General features: G+C 54.2%; 1 protein-coding gene across 1 annotated transcript in view; it reads right to left on the bottom strand.

The window, feature by feature from the left end:
• Nucleotides 1-15,703, bottom strand: part of PADI3 (peptidyl arginine deiminase 3) — a 31,642-nt gene that overhangs the window by 13,445 nt on the left and 2,494 nt on the right. The window contains exons 2-6 of the mRNA XM_086715815.1: nucleotides 10,359-10,539; nucleotides 7,747-7,819; nucleotides 4,021-4,082; nucleotides 2,937-3,054; nucleotides 2,182-2,307 (exon numbers count right to left, since the gene is read on the bottom strand). Of these exons, the coding sequence (XP_086571941.1) occupies nucleotides 2,182-2,307; nucleotides 2,937-3,054; nucleotides 4,021-4,082; nucleotides 7,747-7,819; nucleotides 10,359-10,539 (560 nt within the window). The remainder of the gene's footprint in view (nucleotides 1-2,181; nucleotides 2,308-2,936; nucleotides 3,055-4,020; nucleotides 4,083-7,746; nucleotides 7,820-10,358; nucleotides 10,540-15,703) is intronic.

The raw sequence follows: 15,703 nt of genomic DNA, 5'->3' as shown, positions 1-15,703 counted from the left end.
CCAAAGAGCCTCAAGCCAGACCGCAGCCCCCACCTCTGCCCTCCCGCCGGCAAAGGAGCGACAGGGGCTCGATACCCAGTGTGGGCACGGCCCGGGGAGAGGCCGTTCCTCTCTGAGATGGCTGTTCAGACCTTCCGCAGGACGATCTGGCAACATCTCACAAAGTCCCGTCTACTCCTAAGCGAGCAACCCCGTGGCCAGGAGTTGATGGAAATCTGTACGTACAGATACACGTACAAGGGGGTCCGCTGGTTCTTTATCCGGTCATTGAACAAATATTTACAGGGCACCTCCTCGGCACCGACAGGGCACGGTTCTAGACTCAGGAGCAAACCGGGAGCAAGGCCCATGCCCTCGAGGCGCCTGTACTGTTGCAAAATCAGAACACTGCCAACAACGGGATGTTCAGGGCACTGGATGTGTTATGGCACATCCATGCTTTGGAATACCACGCAGCTGTGGACAAGAACGAGGAGGAGCCGGATAAATACAGAAAGGGGTGTCGGGTATATGATTCCGTGGGAGAAACCACTGGGAAAGCAGAAGACGTGCACGCCACGCACAGAGACAAGTGACGAAAAACACAGAGCACATTGTTAACGATGAACACGTGTTAAGAGTCAGGTTTAGGGGTGAGGATAGGGAACTCTCATTCTTATTTAAAAATTTTTAATATTTATTTTTGAGAGAGAGAGAGAGAGAGAGAGAGAGAGAGAGAGAGAGAGCAGGGGAGGGGCAGAGAGAGAGGGAGACACAGAATCCGAAGCGGGCTCCAGGCTCCGAGCTGTCCGCACAGAGCCTGCCGCGGGGCTCAAACTCACAAACCGTGAGATCATAACCCGAGCCAAAGTCGGACGGGAGCTCAACCTACTGAGTCACCCAGGCGCCCCAGGGAACTCTCATTTCTTTAGCCACATATACTTCTATAGTGTTTGATCTTGTTAACAATGAGCATTTTATTACTTGCATGCGTGTGCATCTTTAAAAGATATTTTATGTCCTTGCTCGTATGTGTGATAAGAGCATCGTGGCTGTGTGAAGAAAGCCATTTTTTGGGGGGGGGGGGGAGATGCACGCTGAATTATGCAGGGGCACTAGCCATAGTGTCTAGGAGTGGCTTTAAAATACTTCAGCAGGGGCACCTGGGTGGCTCAGTCGGTTGAGCGTCTGACTTTGGCTCAGGTCATGATCTCGCGGTCCTTGAGTTCAAGCCCCGCATCGGGCTCTGTGCTGACAGCTCAGAGCCTGGAGCCCGTTTCAGATTCTGTGTCTCCCTCTCTCTCTGCCCCTCCCCCACTTGCACTCTGTCTCTCTCTCTCTCCCCCTCTGCCCCTCTCCCCTGCTCATGCTCTCTCTCTCTCTCTCTCTCTCTCTCTCAAATAAACAAATAGGGATGCTTGGGCGGCTCAGTCAGTTAACTTCAGCTCAGGTCACGATCTCACGGTTCATGGGTTCGAGCCCCGCCTCAGGCTCCATGCTGACAGCTCAGAGCCTGAAGCCTGCTTTGGATTCTGCATCTCCCTCTCTCTCCGCCCCTCCCCTGCTCGCTCTCTCTCTCTCTCAAAAATAAAACAAACATTGGGGCACCTGGGTGGCTCAGTCGGTTAAGCATCCGACTTCAGCTCAGGTCATGATCTCACAGTTCGTGGGTTCAAGCCCTGTACCAGGCTCTGTGCTAACAACTCGGAGCCTGGAGCCTGCTTCTGATTCTGTGTCTCCCTCTCTCTCTCTGCCCCTCCCCGTTCACGTTCTGTCTCTATCTCTCAAAAAATGAATAAACATGAAAAATAATAAAATAAAACAAAACAAAACACTTGAGCAAACAGGATCAACGGAGCGAGAGAGGCAAGACAGCGGTAATTGTCGAATCTGAGTGGTTGGCCTGTGGGGGTCCATTACTATTCTCTCTACTTTTGTGTATGTTTGAAGTTTGGGTAATAAAAATTTCTGAACGTGCTTGAAATACATTTTTTAAATTGATCCATCCAATCAAATGGCCTTGGGCCACAGCTGCCCGGGGGCCCCAGCGGACCTGCTTTGAAGTTCCCACACCTGACTGTGCTTCCTCTGACCCCCAAGGCAGGCTGGAAGCCAGAGCAGGGGCTGCCCTCCGGCCCACGGTGGGGAAACTGAGGCCCCTCTCCCCAGCAGTGGGGGTGTGGGGGATGGGCATGAACTCACCGCAGGTGTGGAAGACCCGGGCCCACTTGGCATCATAGCTGGAAGTGTGGAGGATAAGTCTGTGGTCGTCGAAGAGGGCGGCGGGGCCTTGGGTCCGCAGGACCATGACTGACATGTCTTCCAGGTCTGTGGAGCCAAACAGGGGCAGCAGCTCAGGGGGCCTGTGACACTCTGTCTTCTCCTCCTGCCCACCGCGCCCCCTAAGGGCAGAGGGTGCCAGGACCCGGGTGTCCGAGCCCCAGCTCCGCCCACCCTGCGAAAACACTGGAAACCATGAAGGCGCCTCCGTTTCCTCACCTGCCCGGAACTCTAGAAAGTGCAGAGGGGCCAGCCCAGTGCCTGGCACGTGACAGGTGAGAAGGTGTGGGGCGGGCAGGCCACCTGGCCGGGTGCAGGGGAGGGTTCTGATCTCAGTGCCCCAGCCCGTCACTCCCTGCTGGCACAGACAGGCCCCTCCCTCCCTGAGCCTCAGCGCTCCCCTCTCTGAAACGAGGGACGGATGCATCCACTTTCAGAGAGGCTGTGTGCACCCATGTGTAAGGCACCTGGCCCACACCCCAGACAATCGCCGAGGCCTTCCTCACGGGGCTGTGGCACGCAGCGTGGGACAGACTTGGAACTCGGGATGTCCTAAAATGCAGGCCAGGGATAGACGTCCGGCGGGGAGGCAGGCCTTGGGGTCGGGAAGCTTCAGACCTGCCACAGGCGGGAATCCCGGCGGGGAGGCGGAGCGGTGACCCTGGGCTCCCTCTCACCTTGCAGGCAGTGCACGTGCTGGTCACAGTTGTCCTGGTTGTAACAGTTCGCATCATCCTTGTCACAGTTCACCAGCAAGATGGCTCCATAGCCACTGGGCCCCCAGACCCACTGCCGCTGTCCATAGCAAAGCATAGCTGGTGATGGGGCTCAGACCGGACCTGAGCCCCCGCCCCGCAACTCCTAACCCCACCTCTTCCTCTTCACCCTCCCTGTGAGGGTAGGTCCACTCTCACTGAAGCGCTTCCTGCACCTGATGTGGCAATGGCTCCCTACTGCCCACAGCCCCAAGTCCAAACCACGCATTGGTCTTTCATGGCCAACTGTGATGTGTCCCCAGCCAACGTCCCCTTCCTCAACAGGCAACCTCCTGATGACAGATCCATTCCTGGCTCCAGGCCTTGGCTCCCACCATTCCCTCCACCCGGAATGCCCTCCCTCTTGCATTGCTTTAGAGCCTAGCTCACATGGGCTTCCTTGCTGATACGGCCCACCTGGACCTCCTGCTTTGACCTCCCAAGGCATTGAGTGCCACCACAGTCCAGCCCCAAGTCCTTGAACAGTTTCATTCTTGGCAGAGTTCCCTTCTCACCTAGATCAGAAGGCTGGCACGCTATGGCCCGTGGGTCCCAGCTGGCCCACTGCCTGTTTTTGTAAATAAAGCTTTATTGGAACAGTCACATCCGTTTGTTCGATGTTAACTATAGCTCTTTGACACTACAATTACAGAATCGAATAGTTGCAACAGAGACCCTTTGCAATGCCTAAAATATTTAGTATCTCATGTTGCAGAAAAAGTTTGCTGACCCCTGACCTGGATTCAAATTCCCAAAGGACTTTTTGCCACAAAGCGAGGCCCAGCCCAGGCCTGGGCATCTTTATAACTTGATAATTCTCGGTAACATTTTTGTTCTCCTGGGAAAAGAAGATCCCCAGTCATGCCTGGCTCCCATTTGGCTCCCGTGACCTCGGCAGCAGCAGGGAGGCAAGGGGGATACCTGTCATGACCTCACCCCTCTTAACCCAACCTGGGTCAACTCCAAACTCCAGGCCCCTTTCTGGGCCCAGATCGAGATGCCCTACCTTGTCCACGAAGCCCCTGTTCTGTCTGCCCTCACAGTTCAGGTCACAATCCAGAGCGATGTCTGCAAGGGGAGCGCGGAGATTAAGTTACTAGGGGGTGCCCAGGAGTCCAGCACAGGTCTGTGGCCTCTGTTTCTCAGCCTCAATCTCAGGACCCATCTGGAACTGGGCAAAGAAAGTCATTTCTAAGAAGACACTGTCCAGAGGTAGAAGCATCTGAATGAAGCCCCTTTCCTTGAGCTGGGGAATGAGGCCTTGGGGAAGAAGGAGGGTAAGAGGAAAGGGCCAGGTCAAAGGCTGCCCCCCTCTGGGAAGCCTTCCCCGACTCCTCCCTCTTCTGCATCCATACAGCCCTCACTGTCTGGGGCCCACCCTATACTGAGCCCAGGTTCTCCTGGACATTCTTGGTCTCTATGAAGCTGGGGATGGGGCAGTGAACCTGGTCGTTGGTGTTAGATGATGAAGATGTGAATCCGGGCTCTGGCACCTACTGGCTCTGTGGCCTCTCTGAACCTCAGCTTTATCATATACTCCCCAATCCCAGCCCCCATCCCACATTCTCAATGTTTCTCCCTAGAAAGCAGGGAGATCTTATAGCACAAATGGAGCATTCGAAGGAGAGAAAGAGAAGGAAAACTCGAAATGATTTTTAAATATGCAAAAAGATACCCACTCACCATGCAACAGGTGGGTGAATCTCATAAACATAGTGGAGGCGAAAGAAGCCCAACCCCAAAGAATATGTTCAATATGGTTCCATCCACGGAAAACTCAAAGACGCAAAAATAGACTATATTCCTTATATATGCATATCCAAGTGAGAAAACCATAAAGAAAAACATGGAAATACTTATCACAAGATAGTGGTTAGCTCCAGGGGAAGGAGGGAGTTATAATCAGATTTGGGGACTTCGGAGTGCCAGTCATGTTCTAGTTCTTGACCAGGGTGATGGTTGTTCAAGTGTTTGCTCTGTAATTATTCGCCAGCTACACACGTGCACGCGTGCACATGCATCCACCCCGCCCCCCCCCCACACACACCCAGAGCTTTATGCACTTTTGTGTGTGTATATTTTCCAGGGGATAAGGGTGTGGGTTTGGGGAGGGAGCGGCAGGGAGATACCCAACCTCAGTCCTAACTAAAGGAAGGCAAACTAAAGCCAAACAGGGTAACTAACTTCTCAGCCCGGGCAAAATGGAAAAGGCTGACAATGCAGTGTTGGCGAAGGCAATCTCACATGCTGTTGGCAGCTGTGTGAGGTGAGATGGTCTGTTTGGAGAGCAGCTTGGCGGCCTCTACCAAAATTGACAAGCCCTAGTCCCAGCGTAAACCCCCCAAATTTACAAGGCACATTCTGCTTCTAACAGCACCTCCTGCAGACAGAGCATTTTCAACTTTCTTGCAAAGTGCTCTGCAGGGACTTGGACCCACACCAACTCCCACCCACCCTCAAGGAGCTCCCTGGTTCCATATCCTTGGCAACACTGAGTTAAGCATCTTTCCATCTGGGTTCTGATCACTGAAGCTTTCTCTTCTGCGAATTGCTTGTTCATATTTTTTTGCCTGTTTCCATCAGGTTGTCTTTCTTTTTCTTAGGGATTGGAGTTCTCCGTAATCTATATGCACCGATGCTTTGCAAATTTCTTCTCTTGGTCCAGAATTTGATTTCTTTTTTTTTTTCTTTTTTTTTTAAGTAAGTTTAAGCCCAATGTGGGGCTTGAACTCATGACCCCAAGATCAAGAGTCTCATTCTCGGGGCGCCTGGGTGGCGCAGTCGGTTAAGCGTCTGAATTCAACCAGGTCACGATCTCATGGTCTGTGAGTTCGAGCCCCGCGTCAGGCTCTGGGCTGATGGCTCAGAGCCTGGAGCCTGTTTCCAATTCTGTGTCTCCCTCTCTCTCTGCCCCTCGCCCATTCATGCTCTGTCTCTCTCTGTCCCAAAAATAAATAAACGTTGAAAAAAAAAAATTTAAAAAAAATTAAAAAAAAAAAAAAAAAAAGAGTCTCATTCTCTACGGACTGAGCCAGCCAGGCGCCACCATAGTTTGACTTTTTACTTGTCCTCTGTTATATACAAGTTTTCAATTTTAATAGAGTCTAATGTATCAATCTTCTCCCTTATGATCTGTGCCTTTGTTTTGTCTTGTTAAAAAAACACCTTGCCTACCCTGAGGTTGGAAAGATATTCTCTTCTAAAAGCTTTACAATCTTGATTTTCATTTTAGGATTTTCATTCCATCTGAAATTTATTTTTGAGTATGGTGTGAAGTAGGGCTTCATGTCCATTTTATTCACATGTGATCACCATCTGAACACGGCTCTGTGTCCAAGTGCTCCTCTGTCCCACTGGTTTGCATTTAACCCTGCATCAATTTCATACCACCTCAAGTACTATGGCTTGAACAAAGTCCTGATATCTGGTACCATGAATACCTCCACCTTGTTCTTTCTCAAAAACGTCTTGGCCACTCTTGCCCTTTGCTCGTTCCTATGCCTTTTAGGATCAGCTCTATGAAGATCTATGAAAAAGTCATGTTGGAATTTGGGGGCACCTGGGTGGCTCAGATGGTTAAGCATCCAACTTTGGCTCAGGTCATGATCTCGGGGTTCGTGGGTTCGAGCCCCGCGTCGGGCTCTGTGCTGACAGCTCAGAGCCTGGAGCCTGCTTCGGATTCTGTGTCTCCCCCTCTCTCTGCCCTTTCCCTGCTCATTCTCTCTCTCTCTCTCTCAGAAATAAACATTAAAAAAAAAGTCATGTTGGAATTTTAATGGGCACCTAACTGAGTTTAGATTGTTTGATACTGTTCCAGGGCTCTTACATCTGTTCTAATGTTTTGTTTGTTACACTCTTCTTTCCCCTCTCTTTTTGTTTCAGTTTAAGTAATTTTTGTTGCCCTATCTTCAAGTTCACTGATTCTCTCTTCAGCTGTGTCAAGTCTACCAACGAACTCACCAAAAACAATTTTTTAATCTCTGTTACCATGAGTTTTAGTTCTAGCATTTCCATTTGACTCCTTTTTATAGTTTTTCTCTCTCTGTTGAAATTCCCCATCTATTCATTCGTGGTACTCATCTTTGCCTCTAGAGCCTTTAATGCATTCATCAAAATGAGTTCTCTTGTATGGAATTTATATATCAATCTGTGGATAATCAGCACAAAAAAATTTAAGGTGGAAAAAGCAAAGTCCAGTTCCATATTCACAGTATGCCTCCCTTTGCTTACAAAAGGGGGAATGTACAGATATGTGTGCATCCACTTGCGTGAGCACAGCAGATCTCTGGAAGGATTCTAGGCTTGGGAATTAGAAGCCTTAGGTTGGAGGGAAGGAGGTTTACCTTTCAATATATACTCTTTTGTACCATTTGCGTTTTCTAAATGTACCTGTTGTATTTTAATTTTTATTTATTTTTTTAACGTTTTTATTTATTTTTTGAGACAGAGAGAGACAGAGCATGAACGGGGAAGGGTCAGAGAGAGGGAGACATAGTATCTGAAACAGCCTCCAGGCGCTGAGCCGTCAACACAGAGCCCGACGTGGGGCTCGAACTCACAGACTGCGAGATCATGACCTGAGCTGAAGTCGGCCACTCAACCGACTGAGCCACCCAGGCGCCCCTTAATTTTTAAAAGAAAATGAGTTTATTTTTATAAAAAGACTCTCGCTCAATGTCATTCCCAACCATTCTCACTCTTGGCCAAGGCCCCAGCATGGCCCCCAACTTACCAACACAGGTGAGGTAGAGCACCGCATAGGCCAGGGGAAGGGGTTCGTGGCTGGAGTGGTAGGAAATCTGAACCTGTAGAGAAATGGGCCCGGAGTCAAGCCAGCTGAAGCCAACAGCCCCACCCCAAAGGACAGGTCTTGGGGAACCTAGCAAAGAAGAGAGGGAGTCTCGGGAACCTCTGTGCCCCGAAGTTGCGTTCACCAACCCAGCTCTTCCTTTAGCCTTCTCTGTGCCATTTATTCTTCCATGCCTTGGTTGGCCCATCTGTAAAATGGGAACCGTCTGTGAGGGAGTCCCTGGAGACCTGGGTCCCGGTGCTACCAATGACTACCGTGTGATTTTCGGCAGGCCCCTCCTCCCCTTTGGATCTATGTCCTGCCATGTGCAAAATGAGGAGGTCTGACTGGGCAGGGTTTATGGATCCTCTCTTATCTGTGGGATTCAGACAGCCTTGGACTTGAGCCCAGCCCCTCTGGGTTCTGTGACCTTGGCCAAGGCCTTTCACCTTCCTGAGCTGTCTCGTTTCTTCATCTGCAGAACAACGGCCATACGGGTCCCTACCACAGACGATCGTAGTGCCGCTTAGAAACAATACACGTACAAGACTCGCCCCGTAGGTAGTGCCCAAGAAATGCCAGCTATTATTAATAGCGGGCAGGCGGCATTGTGTGAGATGGTGCAGGGCTCTGGGCTCAGATTCTGAAGCACCACTTGTGAGTATCCCCGGAAGAGTCACTTGTCTTCGGGCCTCAATGTCCCCTGCTGTCAAGTGGGGATAATGATAGTTCCCACCCCAGAGGGTTGATTGCAGGGTGTGACCATCAAGGAAGGAAGGCGTGTGACGTGCTCAGCACAGCACTTGGCCTGCAGCAAGGGCCCAGTAGCTAAAAGGCCAGGCTGACAATGGCTGAGGATGACACAATTCAAGGCCCATGGATCAAAGCCCCTTCACCCACAGTCCTCCACTTGCACATTCCCTCCTGATGTGGGTCCCTGAGCTCAGCCAGAAGGTTCAGCATCTTATAGAAGCCATTCACCCCTCAGTGCTGGGAGCCCCTAAATCCTGCAATTGCTGACCCCATGTGTCAAGCCAGAGCAACGATGCTGGCCTCAGCCATACAATTACCCGGCTCCGGGCCAAAGGTGCAGGAAGGGGAAGGACAGGACAATCCGACCCTCCTCGATCCCTCTTGTCCTTTGCATCTACACAGCCCACCAGCTCAGCCCCTCTTAGGCGCCCTCTCAGGCTGGCTGGTCCTCTGGCCCTGCCCCAGGGCCTCTGTCCTGACCCTCACCAACTCTGCTCCTCACTAGATCAGGCGCCTTCAGGTAAGCTGCACCTCGTTCTCAGTTTCCTCGTCTGCAAAATGAGTTCCTTGAGTCCTGCCCACCTGCGTCACAGCGCTCAGCGGAGAGGCTCGTCTCCGATACACAAATGGGAAAAAACTTGGGGGTGATGAAGGGAAATTTCTGGCAGGTCTGTGTCGAATACTCACTCTCTTACTGATGGGCTATGTGGCCCGGACAGAGGTACTCTGAACCTTGGTGGCCCCACCTGTGAAACGGGGATCAGACCCCGCCTCTTTGAGCTGTCGTGAGGGCTGGATGAGGTCATGGTGCCCAGTATGTGGTGTCAATGGTCTTAAAAGGATCCTTTCCTGAAACACTGCTCCTGACATGGGGTGGGAACCTGCCCCTCCCACGCCACAAGACCTGTCTCTCGTCACCCCTTTATGGGGGCATCAGCTGTGCCAAGCTCAAGGGCCACCCCATTTCTCCCATCTCTTATTCATTTTTTTTAAGTTTATTTATTTTAGAGAGAGAGTGAGAGCGAGGGGAGGAGGGACACAGAGAGAGAGAATCCTAAGCAGGCTCCCCACTGCTAGTCAGGAGCCTGAAGTAGGGCTCGGACTCACAAATCGGGAGATGGTGACCTGAGCCGAAATCAAGAGTCAGATGCTTAACCAACTGAGCCTCCCAGGCGTCCCTCTCCCATCTTGTAAATGCCCCCTGCCCCAGCCAGAGCACTGCCTACAGTCAGGGCTTGTTGAACTCGCCGTTGGTGGCTAAATGAGCCGAGAGGAGACGAAGGGAGGTTACGTGTCTCTGAGAAAGGGAACGGAGTCAGGAAAAGAACGGATTAGGAAAGATGAGGCACCCTGGAGAAGGGGGTCTCCCCAGGCGCCAGCATCCTCCTCCCATCTCTGCTCTCTCTCCTTCATCCAGAGGGACAGAGATCACCTACTCAGCCCTCAGCCTGCAGGTAGGGAAACTGAGGCCCGACCCAGAAAAGCTGGGACATCTCCCTTCACAGGGGTCTCGGGAAACAAGAAAGGAAACCAACGTTGGCTCGTGTTCTGCCCCAGACCAACACCAGGAGGAAGGTGCGGTGATCATTCCCATTTTACAGATGGGGAAACCGAGGCCCAGAGGGCTGATGTGACTTGCCAGGAGACACATAGCTTATGCCTGTAAGTTGCAGAGCTGCCTGGTTCCAGGGCCGGGTGCTTACCCATCATGCTACCCCGGCATCTGGGTAAGCAGAGGGTGCTGGCCCTTGTGGAGCTAGCTCAGCGCCCCACCCCCACCCCAGCCCAGGGGACCTGCTCACATGACTGTCATTGAGGTCATTGCTGGGCGAGTTCATGACCACGATGATCTCCAACCCCGTATCAAAGTGCCACCGTCTGGCGTCTGCACGCTCCCGGCCCCTCTCCACACTAGGAGAGATGTAGACGTCCACACCGGGGGTCCCGTAGACCTCGAACATCTCTGTGCCCTCAGGTACCGACCTGGGAAAGACAAGAAGCCATGGGAAGGGCCAGAGGGGGCAATACTCGCTCAGATGCTTGAGCTCTGGAGCAAACTCTTGCTTCCTCCGGGAAGCCTTCCCTGACCACCCCAGGCCTCACATCCCCACAGCAAGTTCCTGGGAGTGAAGCCTGGACCCCACACGAGTGCATACACATTCCCACATTCTGTGTTCATTAACACTTCTCTCGGGAGCTTCTTTGCCTCCCAACAAAACTGCAAGCTCTTTGCAAGTTAGGACCAGTTGAATGCTCTATAATTCCCCGGTGCGGAGCTGGGCACAGGGAGCTCAGCGGACACCAGCCTGCAAACGGACCCCCTGCAATTCTGAGACCGTGGCTTTTTAGAAGATTAGTCTCCCTCCCCTCGGTCCATTGCAGCCCTCTTTAGCAGGCAGGAAGATGCCCCTGGGCTCTTCTCCAGGGAAGGGCATCCAATTTTGTGCAGTGCCCGCTGCGTGCAGAACCTTGTTGCCTAGCTCCTTGTATTCTTACAAGTCGGCCAAGTGAGCAGGTAGTATCATCTCTACTGGAAAGATGAGAAAGCGAGGCTCAGAGAGATCAAGCCCAAGGTCGCACAGCAGCCAACGGCATGGGCAGCTTTGCGCTCAGGGCTCCGACACAGAGCCCGAGTTCTTCCACGGCTCAGCAGGGTCACCGGGAAAACTTGGCCAGATCCAGTCAAGCAGGAGGGTCAAAAAGCCTATGTCGTCCGGCCCTGGGACGTGTTTCCCCCACTCCAGCTAGTCTGGCGGTCCTGTTCGAAATCATCCGTTCACCTTCTTACTGTCTATGGGGGGATCTGGGGGCGCCCACTGTGCTCCGAAGCATTGCCAGGCTGTGGCGGGTACATTCACTACCCTCCGCACCGTCCCGGAACCTTCGATCCCGCCAAGGAGTTAAGGACAGCACTGCCCAGGGCAGCCAGAGGGGGCTCAGGCTCATGAAGTCATTGGTCAGTGGGATCCCAGGTAGGGAGAGGCCACTGTGAGCCAGAGGGGACAGAGTGCTTCCTGGAGGAAGCAGCACATGGGGGCACTGGGGGATAGCAGTAGCTGACCCTTGTTGAGCTCTTGCTATACAGCCGGCCCTGCGGAAGGTTCTTACGTGCGTGACACCACACAATCCTCTCAATAAACCCAGGAGACTGAGTACTATCACTGTCTCCCATTTGACAGATGGGGAAACTGAGGCTAAGTAACCTGTCCCAGGTCATGGAGCTAATAAATGGCCGGACTGGGGTCCCAGCCCAGGCCTTCCGGCTCCTGAGCGCATATCCTCACCTACCACCTCCCCAGGAGTAACGTCAATAATCGTAGCCCCGGAGGCTGCACGGTTGCCAAGGCAGGTCTCGGCTAGGCTTTTCCAAACAGGATTTGAATCGCCACCGTGGCCCTGGGAGGAGGGGATGATTGCTCCCACGTACATGTGAGGGAACGGAGGCTCAGGATGGGCAAGAGACTTCCCCAAGGTTGCACAGCTGGCCGTTCAACTCCAGGCCCTTTCCTTGCCCCGCTCCGCTTGGAGGAGAGCAGACCTGCCTCAAGGCGCCCTCTTTGCTCCTCTACCGGCAGGAGCCGGCTACTTCCCAAGGTGGCTCTTTGAGAAAAAGAGAAACAAGGCGAGCCCAAGCTCTTCTTCATCAGGCGGGTCCAGTGCGTGACCCTGCCAGGCGTCCTCACCAGCCGACACACCCGCTCCTCCTCCCAGGCAGGGCAGCTACGTTGAGCAAATAAAAACAGAGAACACCCAGGTGGACTGGAATTTCAGATGAGCAACAAATAATTGTTTTAGTATGAGGATGGCCCGTGCGATATTTGGGATATGCTAGAAAAAATATATTCACTGCTTATCTGGGTTTCAAACTTAACTAGGCATCCTGGGTTTTATCTGACAACCATAGTTCCAAAGCCTGTAATTTCTGGGGCTGGTGGTGCCCTCTGCCCCGTGATGCCCCCGGGTGTGTGGGCCAGCCCGTCATGGGACATAGAGAAGCTGGACAGAGAGGCACAGGGACACAGAGACAGAGAGAGACAAAGAGATATGGAAAAACCCAGAAAAACGGAGAGCCACCGGGAGACACATGGAGACAGACCGGGTGTGAAGGGACTCGGCCACCCCAGGATGTACCCTGAGCCCCACAGCCCCCGGCGCCTCGCCTCCAGCTCCCCGGGAGGCCCGTAAACTCTTTAGGGAAATTCTTCTACCCGTCAGCTGCTGTTTGGACCCCAGGGGCCCACGAGCTGGAGCTGAGCACCTTTGATGGTCCTTCTGGTGTGGAACCCCACCCAGCTCCCCGGCCCCAGGCCCTGGGCTTGGGGTGTCTCTGCCCAGCCCCCTTGCACCTCCCTGGGTGGGGCACCAGGGGATCCCTGATGAAGATCCCTTCTGGCCCGGGGGGAAGAAGCTGGAAGCTCAGCGGTGCCAGGACCAGAGTCAAGAGTCAGGTCCTAGACCGGGCTGGGTCGCGTGTAAGCCAAGTGACTCTGAACAAATCACCTCGCCTCCCTATAAAGTGGGATAATGACACCGACTTGGTCGACCTTATGGGCAATTGCAAAGCTCAGACACGATAATGGGAAGGGCTTGGAAAACCGCCCACCCAGGACGGGGGAAGGGGTTCTTACAGTAAATTAGGAAGCAGGAAATGGGCAAATGGAGGCAGTTTGAGAGGGTGGGCTGGGGGTGGGGGGTGGTTCTGGGCACAGCTTCCTGGAGGGAGGCAGGGGAACCAAAGACAAGGAGGAGACGTGTCTCAGGGGAAGGCATTTTCCCGGTGGAGCCTTGAGGTCAAGGGTAAGTGCGGGCTGTGAGGAGCTCCATTCATTTCATTCCTTTGTAACGAGGAGCCAGCGAAGGTTCTTGATCAGGAGGGACTAAGCCTGCAGTTGCTGAACGTTCAAATCCCAGCCCCACTACTCGCCAGGTGTGTGACCGTGAGGGAGAGGCTCGGCCTCCCCCTGCCTCAGCGTCTCCATCTATAAAGCGGAGAAGATGAAGGGAGTCAGTGTGCATCCAAGATCAGCGAAAGTGGGGGACGCCTGACCAATGCCTCACTTCACTCCGGAGAAACTGAGGCCCAAGAGAGAAGGGACTAGAAGGTAGGGCTCCAGACTCCTGGTCCAGTGCTCAGGCCCCATCAGGGAAGCCGTTAGGACGATCAAGGGGGTGGCTGCTGGGAGAAGAGCCTGCATCAGACGTGGGAGGGTCTGGATTTCCCATCGCACGGAGGACAGGAGGAGAAGCCAGAGGCTCACCCGGACGGAGTTCTTCCTCCGGTCGGGCCCCCTGCGCTGCCAGCACGCTGCTCTAGACAGTGCCCCAGCCCAGCCCTGGGGGCTTCGGGCTCACCCCCGCCGAGGCCGTCCATGCCCGGAACATTCCAAGGCCTTTCCTCGCACACGGTGGTCCCGGCCAGCCCGAGGGCCCAACGACTCTGCCCGCACTGCCAGCCTGGGAGGTGGCGAATGGTGGGTAAAACGTTGTAGGGTGACCCGGGACCGGGGTGCTTCCTGGGGCGCGGGACTTCCAGTGCTAAAGTCTAGAAGGTTTGGGGCAAACCGGGACAGCTGGTCAGCCTCACGGTGGCCAACCTCAGACCCACCCGTTGGAAATGCAGATTCCAGAACCAGACATGCTGTAGGCAGGGCCCTGGAACCTGTGCTTTAAGCCATGCCGATGCCCAGTGACGTCTGAGAACCACGGCTAAGGGTGGGCTGTGTCCCCACGCGTCGTGGGAATCACAGCGCGAGCCCACCCCCTCCTGGGAGTCAAGTCAGGTCTCCCTTGAGGCTCTGTGTCACCCCTTCAATGCTGAGGACACAGATGGTGACAGAGGCAGTCCCCACAGGCACACAACATCGGTACTATTATCCCCACTTTACAGATGAGGAAACAGGCTCAGAGATGACAGGTGATCTGCCCAACGTCGCACAGCTGGCAGGTGACAGAGCCAGGACTCACATCTGACTCTGCCCCCCCCCCCTCCCCTGCACACCCAAGCCCATCCTCTCCTTTCATGGGCCCAGGAGCCTTGGCCTCTGCAAAAACGAAACCAGACACTGCAGAGCCGAGAAACGGCTGGGAGAGGTCTTTGGGGCTGGAAACAGGTTGACAAGATGACCGCCATGGTCCCCACCGACACGGCCCATGGGGGCGAAGGAGACCAAGGCTCAGACGGCTCAGGCTCTCGTGGCGGCACCAGCTGCCTCCCCCTGCTCAGCGGGGTCCCCAGATCCCACCTCCGTCGGCCTCGCCACCACCAGGGTCAAGAAGACCACCTCCCCTCCTTAGTCCCAAGTCCGTGCCGCCCCTGGGGAATGGCGGCCACACGAACCCTCTTCCCGAAGCCCAGATGGTTAAGAGGGTCGATGATGCACCAGCCTCCCGGGACCCGGCTCTGCCCGGGCAGGTTGGCGCGCTCACCTAACACGAGCCAGTCGAAGGAGGAGAGCCGCTTTGTCAAACCAGGGGGGGGCGCTCACACGCCTCCACGAGTAGAGCTCGAAACCCACTGATCTGTGCCAGCCTCTTCGGGGCACATGTGGGGAAACTGAGGCCCAGGAAGGAGCAGAAAGTTGCTCCAGGTGACTTCGCAAAGGGCGGCAGAGCTGGGACGAAAACTCGGGGTACCTGGCCCCAGGGTGCCCTTTACCTTTTCACTCCATTGAACTGCCTCTGCTGAGCCAGAGGTGACACGAGTTGTTGGCTGGTCCAACTAGGGCAGCGGTTTGCCACCCTGGCTGCACATTTATCCCCGGGGCACGACTCACCACACCCATGTGTCAGTCTTCCTTCCCTTTCCCCACCGCCCTCCCCCCGCCCCCACGCCGTGAAACTCTGCTCGGGAAAGCAAAGCCCCCTTATCAAGTCTGGGCCACCTCCAACTCAATGGAAGGCAAGAAGACAGAGTTTTGTCCATTGCCACAGAGTGCCCCAATGAGTCTTGCCTGTGTTCATCCTTCAAGGCTCTGGTTGGGACCCTTCCTCCGGGAAGCCTGCCCTGACCACTCAGTTTATGTTCATTCCTCTTGTCTCATCTCCCAGTTTGGTTCAGAGGTGGCTCCCTTGTCTATGGCAGGCCTGGGGACACTTGAGGCGGTCCAAAGGGCCAGGACAGAGCCTCAAAATGATGATGGTGATAGCG

The sequence above is a fragment of the Puma concolor genome, chromosome C1 (assembly GCF_028749965.1).
Source record: "Puma concolor isolate L17-30 chromosome C1, mPumCon1.1.hap2, whole genome shotgun sequence".
NCBI lineage: Eukaryota > Metazoa > Chordata > Mammalia > Carnivora > Felidae > Puma > Puma concolor.
The sequence above is the reverse complement of the archived record's forward strand: the minus strand, read 5'-3'. Positions and strand labels throughout refer to the sequence as shown.